The following is a 16,691-nucleotide window of genomic DNA, read 5'->3' as shown; positions in this document are numbered from 1 at the left end:
GTACGAAACTTCTTGGATTTTTTTTTAATTGCATTCAAGATTTTTGTAAAAATCTTATATTTTTGAAAGAAATATATTCGAAAAGAACATATTTTTTTCAGAAAACCTCTTATTTTCATCTAGTATTTATTTTTAATTAGTAATCAAGAATACATAATAAATTAAAAAAATAGAAATCAATAAGAATAATTTTATTTATTTAGGTCGGCACAAAATAATATCCTAACCACCTACAAAAAATTCTGAAAATGACACACGTCATTGCCATGCTCCATAAAATAATAAATACCAGAAATGACACACACTACACCTGTTGCTATTTTGAGTATTTTTTCTAGTATAAAAAACAGAAACTAAAAAGTCAAAAATTGTGATTTGCTTACTGACTACACCAGTTCACCTGCAGCATCTATACACTCTTCCCTATACCATCTCTCTCTCTCTCTCTCTCAATCTCTCTCTCTCTGCGCTTATTGTCATCCAATTCACCATCAAGATTTAGGTATTTATTCAGCTTTTAAAAGAAATTGTCTAATTCTGTTTTTAATGTGCTGTATATAATAACATCTCTCTTTGTTTAGGTTATGATTGTATTATAGTCTTTCTTTATGTGCTTTACTCTCTAGTATTCTGACTGTTGTAGGGACGATGATTATTAAGAAGACTGTTTATTAATTGCATTGCTAAAATATTTGGTAACCTGAAATGTCTATTGCTTATTGTTATGATTTGTGTGCAATTCACACCTGATCGTAATTCCACTACGTGTTATAGCTGGTATTGAAATTGAATTCACGGTCTTACAATTGCAAGGAAAGTTTTGGTGTGTTATATTTTAGCTCAGGACTTGCTTTTGAAATGATTTTATAATCTGATATATAGAAGGTCGGATATTGTATTACAGTTTTATGCTGCATTTTTATGTTTAGAAACATTTACGTTACAAAATAATGAAGATTTTTTAAAATCCCAGTTGAATACACCTAGATTTCATGAATGAAAAAAAATCCTTTAAAATCTCAGTTCAATACACCCCCCTAAGTCGGACAAAATCCATTCATATGCAAGTAAGTGAACGAGAATCTGTGCGCCTCTTTGGAACGTAGGAATTTATGTTTTCTATCAGAATTATGCCTTCTTCGCCATCTATGGAAGTAGATTTTATTCTATTGTTCCTTAATTATATTCTATTATTCCTTAAAAGTACCCTGTTACTACGCAGCTAAATTTCAGATTCCGCCATTGAGTCCAGTGCACTAGAATGTCAGTTCAATTTTTTGAATTAATTGTATTAAATAAATGGAAGAAAAAGAAAAAGAGAATAAAATATCATTATGTAATGACAGTCACTATTATATTCCCTCAGCCCTATTTTCTGTCATATGAGTTTTATACCTACATAATGTCACTCAAGCTTGGACACATATCTGCTTCTTATATTAAAGCTTTCAATTTTTAATCTCTTGATTCTTTTTTGGCCAATGCAGTTAACCTGAAGACTTTGAATTGATGATCAGCAGACTGCAAGTTTGCAAAAATGATTCTTTCTGCTCTTTTAACTTCTGTTGGGATCAATTTTGGTCTTTGCCTTTTGTTTTTCACCCTATATTCTGTACTGAGAAAACAACCGGGTAATGCCCATGTTTATGCACCACGTTTGGTTGCTGAAGGAAAATCAATGAGAAGCGATTTCAACTTGGAAAGGTTTTTACCTTCTGCTAGTTGGGTGAGAAAGGCATGGGAGACATCGGAGGAAGAACTTTTGGCACTTTCGGGATTGGATGGTGTTGTCTTCATGCGTATTTTTGTATTCAGGTTTGCTTATAGTTTAGTAGCTACGAACATATACTATTTGTTATTTACAGAAGAAAAATAAACTCATATATTGGATATTTAAATTAGTTTTTGGGGTCCCGTTCCAACTTTTATGAACCTTGTATTAAGTTGTTGCCTATGTATCCCGTTCCAACTAAGAAGACAGTGAGAAAAAGTGAGGAAGAATGTGAGTCATCGTCATCTTATAGCTTAGCCAACCAGTACTGGCCATGTGGCACATTTACCGTTTACCGTTTAAAGTTAGTGTGTACTCAATACGATGATACTCTATATTAAGAAAATTAAGTTGAGTGCGATCCCATTCATATTTTTGTTCTAGGTGAAATTCTGGGTCGAGTTACGAGTGACCTCTTCGATGATTAAGCCAAATTTCAAAACAGTAAATGGATTTAACATTTTCTTATTTTTGATGTCATTCCTTCAAACATTTTCTTACCTACCATTAAGATGGAGACGAATGTGACTTGCTATATGTTTTTGCCATGAATTCTCATGCTACCTGCTTTTTTGGGACTCTTCAGAGTTTCGGCTACCATACCCAGGTCGGATCCTTGGACACTTGAACATGACTTGTTCCATGTTCGGTCCTTTAACTGAAGTTTCGACACTTTAACCAATAGTAAGATTACGGACGAGATGGACTTAAAAAGCAAAAAAAGAAAAAAAAAAGAGGAAGGTGAAAAAGGCAGAGGAAAGGATGTCATCTTGGTATTGATGTAAAGACATGTATTAATAATGAAAAAAACCAATATAATACTTGTAAAAAACCTTGTATCACTTGGAAAGTGTTGTACAAATCATGTTTAATTTAGGTCATTTGTTTGATTTTTGCGACGCGATCTTCTCTAATATATTTTTCAACTACAACATTTTGTGTGTCCCCATGCCCGTGCCTTAAATACGGACAGGTTTCCTCTGTCACCAATTTTTAAATTACCGAGCCTGACACTGGGATCCCTGTTGTGTGACACTTCGTACCTGAGTCCAAACAACGTAGCGTGTTACATGATTTCTTAAGAAAACCAAGGTTGCTATTTATAAGCTCTTCTGTTCTTTGGAAAGTAGGCTGAAAACCTTTGCAGGAGTAAGCTTGATCCAGTTCTAACTATTGCCAAGACCTTGTTAAATCCACTAAAAAATATTGAAAGTGGCCTGCGTGAATGAGGAGCTGAACTTGTGCTTTCCATAGGGAGTACGAGAGGAACAACTGTAAACTTGACCCTGCTCACCAATATTAATGGACAAAGAGTTGTATTTAATCTTGAGCTCTTTACTTAATAACTTGAATTAAGTTTGGCCAATTGAGCTTTAAGTTATTAAGAGCAGTTTTTTTTTTGCAGCATACATATGTGGATTGTGTCTGAATTGTATCCTATATAATGACTAAAATGTCATCTTCTTATGACAATTCATCTGATGTAATGTTATTTCAGCATAAAAGTTTTCACTTTCGCTATGATCATTGGGTTCGTTCTTCTTCCTATCAACTTCTTGGGGAATCAGTTAACAATGGACTACAAGGACCTGCCAAATAAGTCTCTGGAATCATTTAGTATTTCAAATGTTAACGATGGATCAAACAGGTTCTAATAACTTTCTTGCTATATTAGCACATACTAATAATGTCACCTTAGCCACAAAAAAGATTACAGAATAGCCGCCACGAAAGAGATTACAGGATAGCCGCAGATAATATTCTGTGCTACTGTGTTAGTTTATATCTATGATAGAAAACATTAAAGTTATGTAATGTTTTATTTGTTCCTATTTGATAGTTTTGCAAGGTATGGATATTTTAATATTGCGGTAGCAGTTATCAGCAGTCAATAATGTTGCCAAAAAAAATAAATCACGTAATGCCGTTTCAGAATTGTTTTTTAGCAGGTGATAATTGTTATGCATGACAAAAACATCTGGGTTGGAGTTTCAGGGTTTGAATAAAATTCATGTTAATAAAAGGAATGTTAAATACAGATGTGAATTTAGGACTAATAGCCTTAACTGCTTCACCCACGATCTGCTAATTTTCACTTCAAAGAACAATCTTACTATATGCATATTTGTTAATTATCATTGACTGATGACTATATTTCACAATTTCATCTAAAAAAACTGATTACCATATAAAACTGTATTAGGTACTCGACAGTATAACAGGGCTTATTTACAATGACTGCAACAAAGTTAAACTTAAACGGTTGATCTGTATTAGCTTTCTAGTTAAACACTGTGAACATGACCAAAATCTGAGAACTTCTCGTTATTCCATTATTTTCCTTTCTAAAGCTGTCAGGTCGTTCCTCATTAAAGTCCTTTGTATATATGGTACGTAACTATTGTCTACCGTCTTCGCCTGTATTAAGTTTTGCATGGATTTTTACCTACTTTAATGCATTTAAGTATACAATTTAAAGATTTCCTATGTGATTAAAGTTCACTGCTTTGAGTTGATAAAAGTACCAAGTTTCTGATCTTAATTGAACTATTTTAAATTGGCCTATTTTCCATGAAGAGATTCTGAAAGCTTTTTAGCCTCTCTGCAGGTTATGGATACACTTTTCAGCTGCTTATATCTTCACGGGATTTGTCTGTTATCTTCTTTACTCTGTAAGTATATTTCTATCACCATTTGCTCATTTATCTAAGTGGGTGAAAGCAAACTTGAAAATTTCTGTGTCAAGTCCTAAAAAATAATACATGCAGGAGTTCAAGTACATCTCTTCAAAACGGATAACTTGCTTTTATTCATCGGAGCCAATGATTCATCAGTTTACTGTATTAGTTCGAGGCATCCCTGTTTCATCCGGAATCAGCTTCAGTGAAAGCGTTGAGAACTTTTTCACACTGTACTACCCTTCCACATATCTTTCACATGTTATCGTTCGTCGAACAAGTAAACTTCAAAAGTTAATTGTAAGCAATTCTGCTGAAGCTTTTCATAATTACTTTGATTCTGTTTTTGGGTTTAGAAGCTATATTCTACCATCTTTTTATTATAGGATACATTGTCACACTGTTTGGATTTATTTATATATATACTGGTTTAAATATATGTTACTCCGCATAAATTTGAAGACCAAGCAAGTGAAAGGCGGAGAAACAGAGACCAAATTCTTGCTGAATCCTTGTGAGAACTTCTTATGAAAAATTTAGGGAAATTAGGAAATGAAGTGAAAACCAAACTTGAATCACACTTTTTTCAAGCAAAGATCTGCAATTAGCTTGGGCTACATGCAACACAAACCATGTAAATTCATATCGATTACATGTTTAAATAGATAACTATCTAAAGTAGAATTAGCATGGATTCGAAAAATTCAATTTTGCTGAATCTATCTCCTTCACTATATCTAATCACATAGGAGGGAATATAAAGAATGTTTTTAATATGAAATGCAAAGGTCAAACTAGTAATATAATAAGGTGCGGGTATTTTAGAAGAAAAATTTATTGTAATGTATCAATATTGTAATGATGTCAGTGAGTGAGTTGATGGCAGAACTTCAGTGTAAGAAACAGGTTCCTGAGAATTAAGAGAGGGACATCCCAGATTATACAGGATATAAGTAGTATAACCATGTCCTATATGTGCTCAACTGCATCTGCACCGATCCTAATGTACACCCTAGTTTCTTACCGTACACCACAAACATTATATCTTTATAAGCACCAAGTAAATGATTACAACCAGATATAATTATGGTAAAACTAGTGGACTCGGGCTATTTTTTACTGTTAATTTCAATTCTCTGTCTATTGCATCACCAAACACCATATTTATAAAAAGCCTTAGGCTACTTTAAACTTACATCTTACATATCTTATATGTGATATACCGGATAGTAGCACACGGTGCACATTCATTTCTCACTATTTAGTTATAACGAACTACTTGGGGTATCTCCAACCTAGCACTAAAACACTAAAATGGTGTTCTTTTTCGCACTATTTTGGTGTAAAACCAACTCCAATGCAACAGCATAATTGTGTAACACTATTCATTTGGTTAACTTCTATACCAAACCAAATGTACTTCTCAAACTTTTAAGTTTACCCTTGCACTCAATAGTTGAAACAAATTTATCCCTTTAATGTTCTACCAAAAAGTAACAGAAATTAAAAAAATAATCCCTTTATTACATAAGATGTACTTTTTGGTGTAAATGGATTACAGTTGATATAGAATATAATTTAACTTTTCAAGACACAAAATGGGCTGACATCCAGTGATAATAAAGTTTGAGATAGTATTGTTGAGGATTGAGGATTGGCCATTAGGTGTGCTCTTGCTCTCTCATATATAGACTCCTCGCTCGTGTATTACCTTTCCTATCAGGTTCTAATGGGTATAAGCCAGTCAATATGGGCCTTAAAGGTTAATGGAAGTTGGGAAGTTTGTAATCATTCTAATAATATGTTTGATCTTAGATGTCATACTTCACTTTCATGAACAAGTTAGTTTCTAGACGTTAAATGTTGCTGCCTTCTTTATCCTTCTTCTCTCACTATCCAATATCTAATAAGTATGATTCTCTTAGAGTGATGCAGATGACTTGTCTAGAAGACTTCTTCATATGAAATCAACGAAGTACAGTCAGCAAGGTCGCAAAGTTAATCTTTTGGATCACTATGAAAAGAAACTTGAAAGTCTGGTAGAAAATGTCAGAATGGAGCAATCTTTGATTACCGGACAGGTCTGTACTTTAACTCTATTAGTTTCTGAAATTTAATATAGATTGGGCCAGATTTAGAAAGTTGACTTAAAAACTCAAATGCATGTTACGTATAAAAACTTTCATGGTTGCCCTTTATGGTCCGTAAGGGCCTTCAAATTCTACATGGTAGTTCCATCCAGCCGAGACATTTTTATGTATACTTTGCAGTCTTGCAGATTATAATTACGAAATTCTAGAAGCATTGCTTAACTTGTTGCATATGGAAAAAAGAAAAGAAAGTCATGTGTTAGTTTTAGCTCTTGCTTTTTGGGATGATACTCCATTTCAGTCCAGTGGCAGAACCATAGGTTCCCAGGAGGGGTGGGGATTTCTTATAAGTGTCTTGAAATTCATAAAAGTAATCCAATATGTAATAAATTATATGACTACCTTCTAGTACTTGATTATTTTGAAAGTCAGGAGGAGACAGCACAAGTTTCTAAAATCAGGGTGAAACAATGTGAAAGCACAATGTATAGCAAATAACGAGGATGTGAAATTGTAAAACAATGAGGAATAAGTGCCTTCCAGGAATGTGATATGCAACATTATGCAAAAAGAACAAAAAAAAAATCTTTACCAACCAGCTTAACTACTTAATTTGCTGCAAATTTTACATCTAGTATATAATATCTAGGGGCGGAACCTTCTTTTTCCATCACTGTAGAAGATAATGTCCAAATTTCCGGCAGCATGTATAACAGCCAGAAATCAATATGCTTCCATTACCTGTTTCTTTTAAATTTTAGGAAGTTCCGGCTGCATTTGTTTCTTTCAAGTCACGATTTGGTGCTGCAATTGCTTTACACATAAAGCAAGGTATAAATCCTACAGAGTGGAATACCGAGGCAGCGCCTGAGCCCCAAGATGTGTACTGGCCCTTCTTTTCTGCATCATTCACGAAAATATGGATTTCTAGATATGTGGCTTTTGTTGCATGTATTGTTTTTACCGTTCTGTTCTTTGGACCCGTTGTTTTGGTACAAAGTCTTACTCATCTAGATCAGTTGGAGACATGGTTCCCTTTTCTGAAAGGCATATTGAGTGTGTAAGTTTTAAACCTTATTGTTTTTTGCATTCTCTTGGTTCTTCCTCCATATCAAGTTTTATTAATTACTGCATCTTGTTTTAAGGCCTCCAAGGTTCTTTAGTTATGTAATGTGTACTATATATTCTCTGGACTCGGTCTCAAGTATTAAAATTGAGAGGCTCAAATACTTTGTGTTCAGAGCCTTATAAGTATAGAAAGACAAGCTTATTTTATTATGTGATATACAGGACATTCGTTAGTCAAGTTATTACCGGATATCTCCCAAGTCTTATTCTGCAGCTGTTTCAGCATTATGTGCCTCCCACCATGATTCTGCTTTCCTCTATTCAAGGGTATATTGGCCATACTCATATAGAGAAGAGTGCGTGCTATAAGATACTCTGGTTTACCATATGGAATGTTTTCATTGCAAATGTGCTGTCAGGATCTATACTATACCAAGCTAATGTTTTCCTGGAGCTTAAGAATATTCCCTCTGTATTAGCTGTTGCTGTTCCAGGGCAGGTATCTACATCCATGCTAATCTAAAATGCTAGATTCAAAGTGTTGCAGAATTTGTATGCTATTTATTATATGTTTCAGTTGATTCACTTTATCCCAAGCGTCTTGAGAACACATTAAATTTGTCTAGGAGGGATATGCATGAGGAGCTCCATTATGCAGCTCCTTGCCAGGAATGTAATTATATTTAAGAGAAGAAAACATGACATGGTTTATGTTCATTGCTTCTTCCTCCCTATGTTGAGTGATCTCTTTGTCGAGATTTATGACCATCAAAACTTATGGAAGTAAAAAAAATGCGGACTGTGAAATAAGCTTTAATTCACAGGCATATTTAATATTGTTACAAGAAATATAAGACCCCCCCCCAATCGGAACAACACTAAGAGTGTGTTTTCATACTTGCATATGCATATGCACTCAACTCCTTATGTTGGGAAGAACCTTGGCTGTAGTATGCTTCTTCCAGATGAGAGGCTAGGAGGTGGAGCTTTAAATTCATATTTTTTGTTTGTAGGATGTGCTTCTTCATCTGTATACGTTATATTCCTGGAGATATTCACCTTATTTGTTTATATTAAAGACATGTAACAAGTGAAGTAGTGAACAGAAGTATGGGTAGCCAACAAAGAGATTGACGAATATAAATAATAAACATTTGTATTTACATAGGGGTGGGTTCCCGTACAAATTTTTTAGGTACAAATTCTACAAACGTTTTGAACTATGTTGTTTCCAACTTCAGTTTATGTAATAATAGAAAAACAATTACTCCTTTACTAAAAAACAAGTGTCACAATTTTTTTAAATATTTGGGTTAACACAGATATAACTCGAGTTCAGCGTCATTTGTTGAACAATAGTTGTACTTGTGTAAAACCCAAGTATATAAAATATTTTTATATTGGTGTAATTAGAAATCCTATATTTTGCATGCTCTTATAGTCTTGTAATCAATTTGTATATTATATATGTTATGTTTTCTATTAGTCTATTATGTTGCTTATCAAGCTCATAAGTGCTAGTTTTATTGACTTTTGAAAAGATTACTTAGCCATTACAGATTTGTAACTAATATATAGATCAGTTAAGTGCTGTTTTCGATTTCTTCATTCTTGTTTTAGGCACCTAAAGCATCTGTCGCTGGGTGCTTTCAGTTTGATCCTTTTTCTGTTGTGTAATTTACTAAAAATTGGCATAGTTAAAGGTATGACATATTTCCTTAACACCTCAGGGTCTTTGGAGAGTTGTTCATTCAACGTGACGTCAAAGCTTAGTTAAATATTGTAGATGTCTTCTATTCCGACCCTCCTACCCATTATTCTTACAATTTAATATGGATGTCTTGATTGTTGCACTTCGTGAGTTTGTGCCCCTTGGCGGGTCTCTTATGGTGATTCACTCTTTACCCATAACAGGCTTTCAAGTGTGGGAGAGTCTTAAATGAATAAGACTGGTTAAGTAGGTTTTGCCAACACCTTAATATTTTGAGATAAAATGGTCATCTATACGGGTGTCAAAGTAAATAAAGTAGAAGGCACATAGGAAAACCCGTATGGAAAGACTAAACAGATAAAAGCTCAAAGAGTCATTTTTTAATGTATGCATACCTAGATTTTGTCTTAATATATGTACTTTTAAGTCTTGTTTCTCAACTGCATGCTATTCTAAGAATTTAATGTGTTTTCTATAGGCCGAGTTCTTTATTGCATATGTTGTGACAACTGGCTGGACAAGTACATCTTCAGAACTATTTCAATTGATTAAACTGGTTTGGAATTTCTTCAGAAAAAATATCCTCGGCAGAGAGGATGATCAGTTAGAAGTCCCTTCAGCTAATTACTATAGCAAAATTCCTAAAATACTCCTTTTTGGACTACTTGGTATTACATACCTTTTCCTTGCCCCCCTAATCCTTCCATTTCTCCTGGTTTACTTCTGTCTGGGTTACGTTGTCTTTCGCAACCAGGTTGGTAAACATGTTACATCTTCACCTTGTAATAATGAAAGTCCATAAAAACGTGTTCCTTTTTTATTATTAAATGATCAAAGTGTCTCTTTATTCTTGTCGATTCTTTCTTTCTGGCGAGAGAGATCTTTACTGGTAGCATCAAATGTATATCAATTAAAAGTTATAACATATTGAAAATTTAGGATGCACATATATTGCAGGTCAAGCTATTTTTTGATGCATTTTAATCATTTGATGCATCAAATGTATATCAATTAAATTGTGTATATTTTCTTTTAAAAAAATTTTTGATGTATTAATAGACATGGAGCCTGATAATAAATGTTCCTTCTACCCTATAATGTTGGTTAGGATCTTTAGCATTTTATTTGTAAATTCTAGGCCCTTCGAAATATTTTATTTTCCCTTCTAATGATTAATGTTTCATGTATTACTAATACGTACGATGTATCTCAATATAACTTTCTCTTTGTCTGCAGCTTTTGACCGTATATTCACCCAAACACGAGACTAATGGAAAGTTTTGGCCTATTGTACATAATTCGACCATATTTTCCTTGGTACTAATGCACATAATTGCAATTGGTATATTTGGGCTGAAGAAAATTCCCCTGGCTTCTGGCTTTATGATTCCCCTTCCAGTCATGACTCTCTTATTCAACAACTATTGCCAGAAAAGGTTCATTCCGCTGTTCAAGTCTTATCCTGCTGAGGTACCTTGATGACTGGTATAGAAATGCATGTTCTCAGTGTATATATCTAGTACCACTGTGTTCGCTTTTTAAAACTTATAAATATATCCGAAATATCCATGCACAAAGCACAATTCAACTTGAGATATTCAGCATCAGAACACAAATCTATCATGCATATAAAGGTATAAAGGGTCTCGAATATCGAAACGTACCACTACCTCTTCTCCTCTAGACTTATGAATCGGCAAGTACTTTCCAGTGCCTTCTATTAATACATACATATTCTTGCAATCCATTAAATGTTGGTTCTTTTCTGCTTCTTACTAGATCATTCCCCTCTGCTTTTTGCCCCCCTCCCTTACATGGGTCTTATTCAGTGTGGGAATTGTTGTCTTGACAATTTTTTTCTGCTCATTAACCTTGTGAAACAAGTAACTTTGTCTTCTTAATAATGGCAATTTATGTGCTTATTCCGTGGTAAGTAATGTCCCATTTTTACCACATTTAAAAAAATGTAGAAGACCCAACACACCATTTGAAAATTGAGGCCCTTTCTTCCCACTACATATGCATTGGACAACTAAGTATCATCTGAAATAATGTAAATTGCACACTGCTGTTGAAGAAAACTCTAGGAGTCTGGGGTCAATTCCTGGTCAGCCGTGTGAGACATGTGTTTTAATTGTGCTGGAAATCGAACCCACTTGTTTCTAATTTACTAATTAACCAAAAAGGTGAACTCATTATCATTTGTGTATACATGTTATAATCGTATGACAAACTAATACGCTTAAATGTAACCAATTTTAAGTGGTAGAGTTAAACGTAATGAATTTGTATATATCAATATCTTCCAGTACATCTACTTCTTTTTTAACGTCGTATTGGCCCTACTATATGTTCAGCATGTGATTTTTTTTCTTGTGGGAGAGAGGGGTTGCTAGAGAGACAGAGAAGGTTGTTTAGCTAATATATTTCCTAAACTATTGAACTGTATTCATGTGGTGCAGTGCCTGATTAAGAAAGACCAAGATGATCAAAGCAGCGGTACAATGGATGCATTTTATGAAAAACTTGTCAATGCTTATCGAGATCCTGCTTTAGTGCCAATTCAAACTCCCGGAAACGGTGATGGGCGCTACTCTCCCCTTCTTCAGGGGACTGAAGTTTGAAATTGAGGTATTTTATTCCACTAGTCCCCAAATAGCAAGCTACAGAAGTGTTTAAAGTAGTGATAGTGTATGGTTGAAGGTCTGGCTTGGAGCAATGAACAAGTGTGTACCTGCTATCTGTTGGGTAACAAGTTTGAACTGAGGAACCAATTTCCTTACAAAACTTAAGGGTATAGCTGTGTATATCCCAATATGGTCACCAGGGCATGATCTTTATAGTGGGCACAAACTTACTTCTTTGAATGACATTTACTTCTTTTAAAAAAAGAGTATTATGAGAACCTTGCTTGTGATCATCCAGAGGTACCTTGTATTGAAATATGCGAGTGTGTTCTTTTCCCATGTTATGACGTCCATAAGAACTATCACAACTAGGTAATAATCTACTAAAAAGTAAGTATATATGAGATGATTCATTTCGAACTTCAAATGATATTTACAGCACAATAAAAATCATTGTTTAAAGAATTTAATTAGTTACAGCTGGCTCAGTTACGCATGGTGATAATAAGCAAGCTGAAGTTGAAATCCATTGCGAAACAGGTACGAGGTGCTTGTAATTAATTTTGCTAGGACAATATGTAGAGGATTTAAATACTCTTTTATTGTTCAAGTAAAATGAACTCCAAATTTAAATTACAGCCAAGATTGTAAAGCTCTGTAATGGACAGAAAATAAAAATGTTGGATATGCTAAGGAAAAGAAAGGGATTCATATTCGTTCCGATAACATAAAGTACGTAAACTAGGAAGGAAACAGGTACACAGTTTGTATATAGTTTAAAACAACGCCCATGGTAGAGGGGCGCTAGCAACAAGTAAGAGGGATAGAACCAAGTAAGTGATGAGATTATTGATACTCCCAGGAGGAGAGGAGTTGGGTGGGGTGGGAGCAGGAGCTAGCCGAGAGTAGTCGACAGCATCCACGGATAACTTCATGCCCTGGTACCAGTATCCTCCGCCGCTAAGGAAGTAATACGTCTTTGCTTCACTGAGGTTCAACACATCCTTGCCACCCTTGGTTATGTTCTTGATGAAACCCTGGTCTCTGCATTGTTCATAGCTGGTCTTGTTCACTTCCAGCACGTTAAATTGGTGCTTGTCATATGCAAATACTGTTTTGCGTCAACATATATAAAACTAATTAATCAGTTGCAAAATTAATAATCACATACAGTGCTATGTAAAAAAGAAGAGAAAGTAGTATTCGGGAAATAGAATTTCCCCAAAATAAAACGTGTACATAAGGTTGAAAGTGAAAGAAATAAAAAGCAAATGCGGGCCAGATAAATCTTTATAAAGAAACGCGTAAATCACCAGAGAAACGATAAATAAATAAGTTATAAAGATGGAAAAACGCTTATAACTGGGGGAAATAGATTCACCTCCAAATTTACAATTAACCGAAATTTGGAATTACAGGTATCACTAGAATAATATAAAATCCTGAAAAATGTCTTTCTGGTTTTAGATTAGCTGGTTATTCAACATGACCATATTGAGTATCACACCTCAGGCTGACAATGACTCAGGTTCGATCCCTGTCATCAATTTTTCATAATTTATGAGGGACACGAAAAACAAATAGAAATAATACAAGATCCTTTTTCCTTAAAAGTAACTAACCAACATATTTTGCTTATGAGCTGTTATTCAGAGTTGACAGCAGATAACTAACGTTAATGACCGCCTAGTAAATATGCTTACAATGTTGGAGCTTGAAAAGAAAGGTTTAGAAAAGATCGGTGCAGTGAGCTCTTGTCCTCTGACGAAGAATTCGACTATTACGAAGAATTCCACACGCTTTCACAAATCTAATATTTTCCAACTAAACCTTTCTCTATAATTATGAAGAGTGAATGGAGAATTTATAAAATGGGTAAAGAGTTTCTACCTGACACTGTAGAAATGTTACTACCCCGGCATTACTAATACTACGTCGTTTTATTAAAAAAACACAAAACTACACTACATATCACATGTCCTAATACCAAAACACTACCTAGCTGTTCATTTTAGTTTACAGTTTTCAATCTCTTAGTCTAATAATTTCTTTTACAAGTTCATCTCTAGTGTTATCAGTTATCACTAACAACAAAGTTTATCATTAATTCGTATTCCAAGTACAGGTAGTTTTATCTACTTGATTATTTGTTTCGCATTTTACTATTTTTTTTAATTTTGATCATAAATTTGAACCACCACCAACTGTTTGTGATAATATCCTAAATAGATTAAATTTTGATTTTGATTTTTGTATAGGCTTTTCACATGTCTATCGAAGAGATTGATGCTGGAAATTACTTAGTACCAATAGAAAATGATGAATCAAATCAAGAATATGTTCCAGAAGATTTTGTGGAAGCACATGACCTAGATTCAAATATACCTGAGCAAGCAGAACTAGTCTTGGGACGGATTTTTTCTACAACGGATGAGGCTTATAATTTTTATAACAGTTATGCACTGCACAATGGATTTGGTATCCGCATTGGTGATGTAATCAAATCAAGAGCCACGAAAGAGGTTATTAGAAAAAAAATTGTATGTTGCAAGGAGGGGAGAAAATATTTAGCAGATAAACGACAAATTGGAAAAGATGTCAAATATCGCCGGGACACGAGAACAGATTGTAAAGCAAAGTTAGAAATAACATTGAAGAATGGTGAGTGGCTTGTTGATAAATTTATTGATGTGCACAATCATAGCCTGACTCATACTCCCTCGAAAGTAATAAAATATAGATCTCACAGTAAGTTTCATCGCACTGAGACATGTAAAAATTTGATTTCTGAACTTCATCAAAATGGCCTAAAAAATTCAGACATTACAAAGGTGGTTAATGTTGTAAGTGGCCCTAGTGAAGTGGATATTACCCCAAGACAATGTTGTGATTATTTAAGGTCGGAGAGGAAACATTATGTTGGGAAAGAATGTTATGGAATTGTAAAACATTTTCAGGACAAGGCAGCCACAGATGATAACCACTACTTCACAATGGATCTCGCCGAAGACGGAACTCTAAGGAGTGTTTTTTGGGCTGATGGAAGATCAAGATCTTCATATTTAGAATTTGGTGATGTTGTGGTTTTTGATGTCACTTATAAGACAAATAAATTTAAAATGCCATTTGCTCCCTTTATTGGTGTCAACCATCATGGGCAGTCTATTTTATTTGGGGGTGCATTATTAGAGGATGAAACAGAGGATACTTTTACATGGTTAATTGAGCAATTTTTGAAATGCATGTTCAACAAAGCACCAAAAGCAATCATCACTGACCAAGATGCAGCTATGAAAAATGCAATTAAAAAGGTGCTTCCAAATACGTATCATCGCTTTTGTGCATGGCATATTAGCAAGCATGTTATTGAGAATCTTCAGTCATATCGTGCTCGCTATGAAGACTTTCAAGATAATTTCACTAAGTGGGTGAAAAGCAAAGATGTTAAGGAATTTGAAGACGGATGGGATAGTATGAAAGAAAAATATGTCATTGAGAAAGGGAGTTGGTTAGATAACATGTATGAATTACGTCGTCATTGGGTGAAAGTTTATATGAAAAATATTTTTTTTGCTGGAATGACTACAAGCGGACGTAGTTCATTCATTTTTTGATGGGTACGTTAATTCAAACACTTTACTCAATGATTTTGTTATTCAGTATGATAAAGCACTTGTATCACGTAGAAAAAGAGAAGAAGATGAGGATTTTGTGACCATCAATTCTATGCCTGCATTACTTACGGGGCATCCTATTGAACAACAATTGGGAAGATATACACACATGCACTCTGGAAGACTGGAACTGTATGAAATAAGTATAGCTCCATTTGACTTAAAAGTGTAGTATCTTTGATATTTGTCTCTGTATCTCCAAAAGTTTAAGAGATGCCAAGTCAGTTTAAACTAATATACATTATACAGTTATGTAAGTGATACGATTAATGTGAATAGTTACACACAGGCTTGACAGTTGTTAAATATCATGAACAGAAACATGTTTACCGTATATAATTTGGCGATATCTAAGCTATGCTTCTTTTATCTGATTATAATCCCTGCACTTTTAGCTTTTTTGCTCTAATATTAATCACTATAAATCAACCTTAAGTTATTTATCCCATAGGACTACAGTTCTATCAATCTTTAATTACAATGCCAAGTTATAACGATACATGTACTTGAGATTATTGCAAGATTACAAGTAGTGAAGAGATTTTAGTCCTTCAAAAGAAACATATCCGTATTGTTTAAGTTTGGACAACCTGTCTACTTCATGCCAAAACATGTCTACATGCACTTCTTGCTATAAAATTTTAATTTGATGATTCCATTCATGAACATGGCTATGTTTGGATTTCTTTATTTCTTGCAGAATCTGTTGCCGGATCTATCATCATCTAGTTAAAGAATCTAGGCTAGGGCCTGTTATAATCTCGATATATTCCATGCCTGAACTATATTTACATTAATGTTTTGCTACTCTATAAGCCAAAATGACGTAGTATTAGTGGTGCTTGGGTAGTAACATTTCTACAGTGTCAGGTAGAAACTCTTTACCCTTATAAAATTTGTATGACAATAGTAGTTATAATTATTTATACGTACGGGTCAAAAATCAAGGTAGCAACTTGAGGCATAATCTTTGTTTGTTAACCAACGAAAAAGGCACAAGTGTTGTAATATAGTGATTGCCATGCATGTGGTCAATGAATCAAATAGTAGGGCTATGATTTATAGGAGTAGA

The 16,691-nt window shown here is 34.2% G+C and overlaps 1 protein-coding gene across 2 annotated transcripts; it reads left to right on the top strand.

Annotated features, from left to right (window-relative positions):
* Positions 1-346: 346 nt before the first annotated feature.
* LOC141684257 (CSC1-like protein HYP1) lies at positions 347-12,261 on the top strand. 2 transcript variants are annotated; one of them, XM_074489131.1, is made up of 11 exons: positions 347-502; positions 1,488-1,815; positions 3,270-3,419; positions 4,380-4,443; positions 4,540-4,749; positions 6,375-6,530; positions 7,301-7,599; positions 7,830-8,106; positions 9,797-10,072; positions 10,555-10,788; positions 11,781-12,261. In XM_074489131.1, exons 2-11 carry the CDS (start codon positions 1,538-1,540, stop codon positions 11,940-11,942), a joined length of 2,106 nt encoding a protein of 701 aa, XP_074345232.1. In that variant the 5' UTR covers positions 347-502; positions 1,488-1,537; the 3' UTR covers positions 11,943-12,261. The 2 variants fall into 2 exon arrangements, with proteins under 2 accessions (XP_074345232.1, XP_074345233.1); XM_074489132.1 differs by lacking the exon at positions 9,797-10,072.
* Positions 12,262-16,691: the final 4,430 nt, after the last annotated feature.

This window comes from Apium graveolens, chromosome 9 (genome assembly GCF_009905375.1).
Source record: "Apium graveolens cultivar Ventura chromosome 9, ASM990537v1, whole genome shotgun sequence".
Lineage (NCBI taxonomy): Eukaryota > Viridiplantae > Streptophyta > Magnoliopsida > Apiales > Apiaceae > Apium > Apium graveolens.
This window is presented reverse-complemented; position numbering and strand designations above follow the sequence as displayed.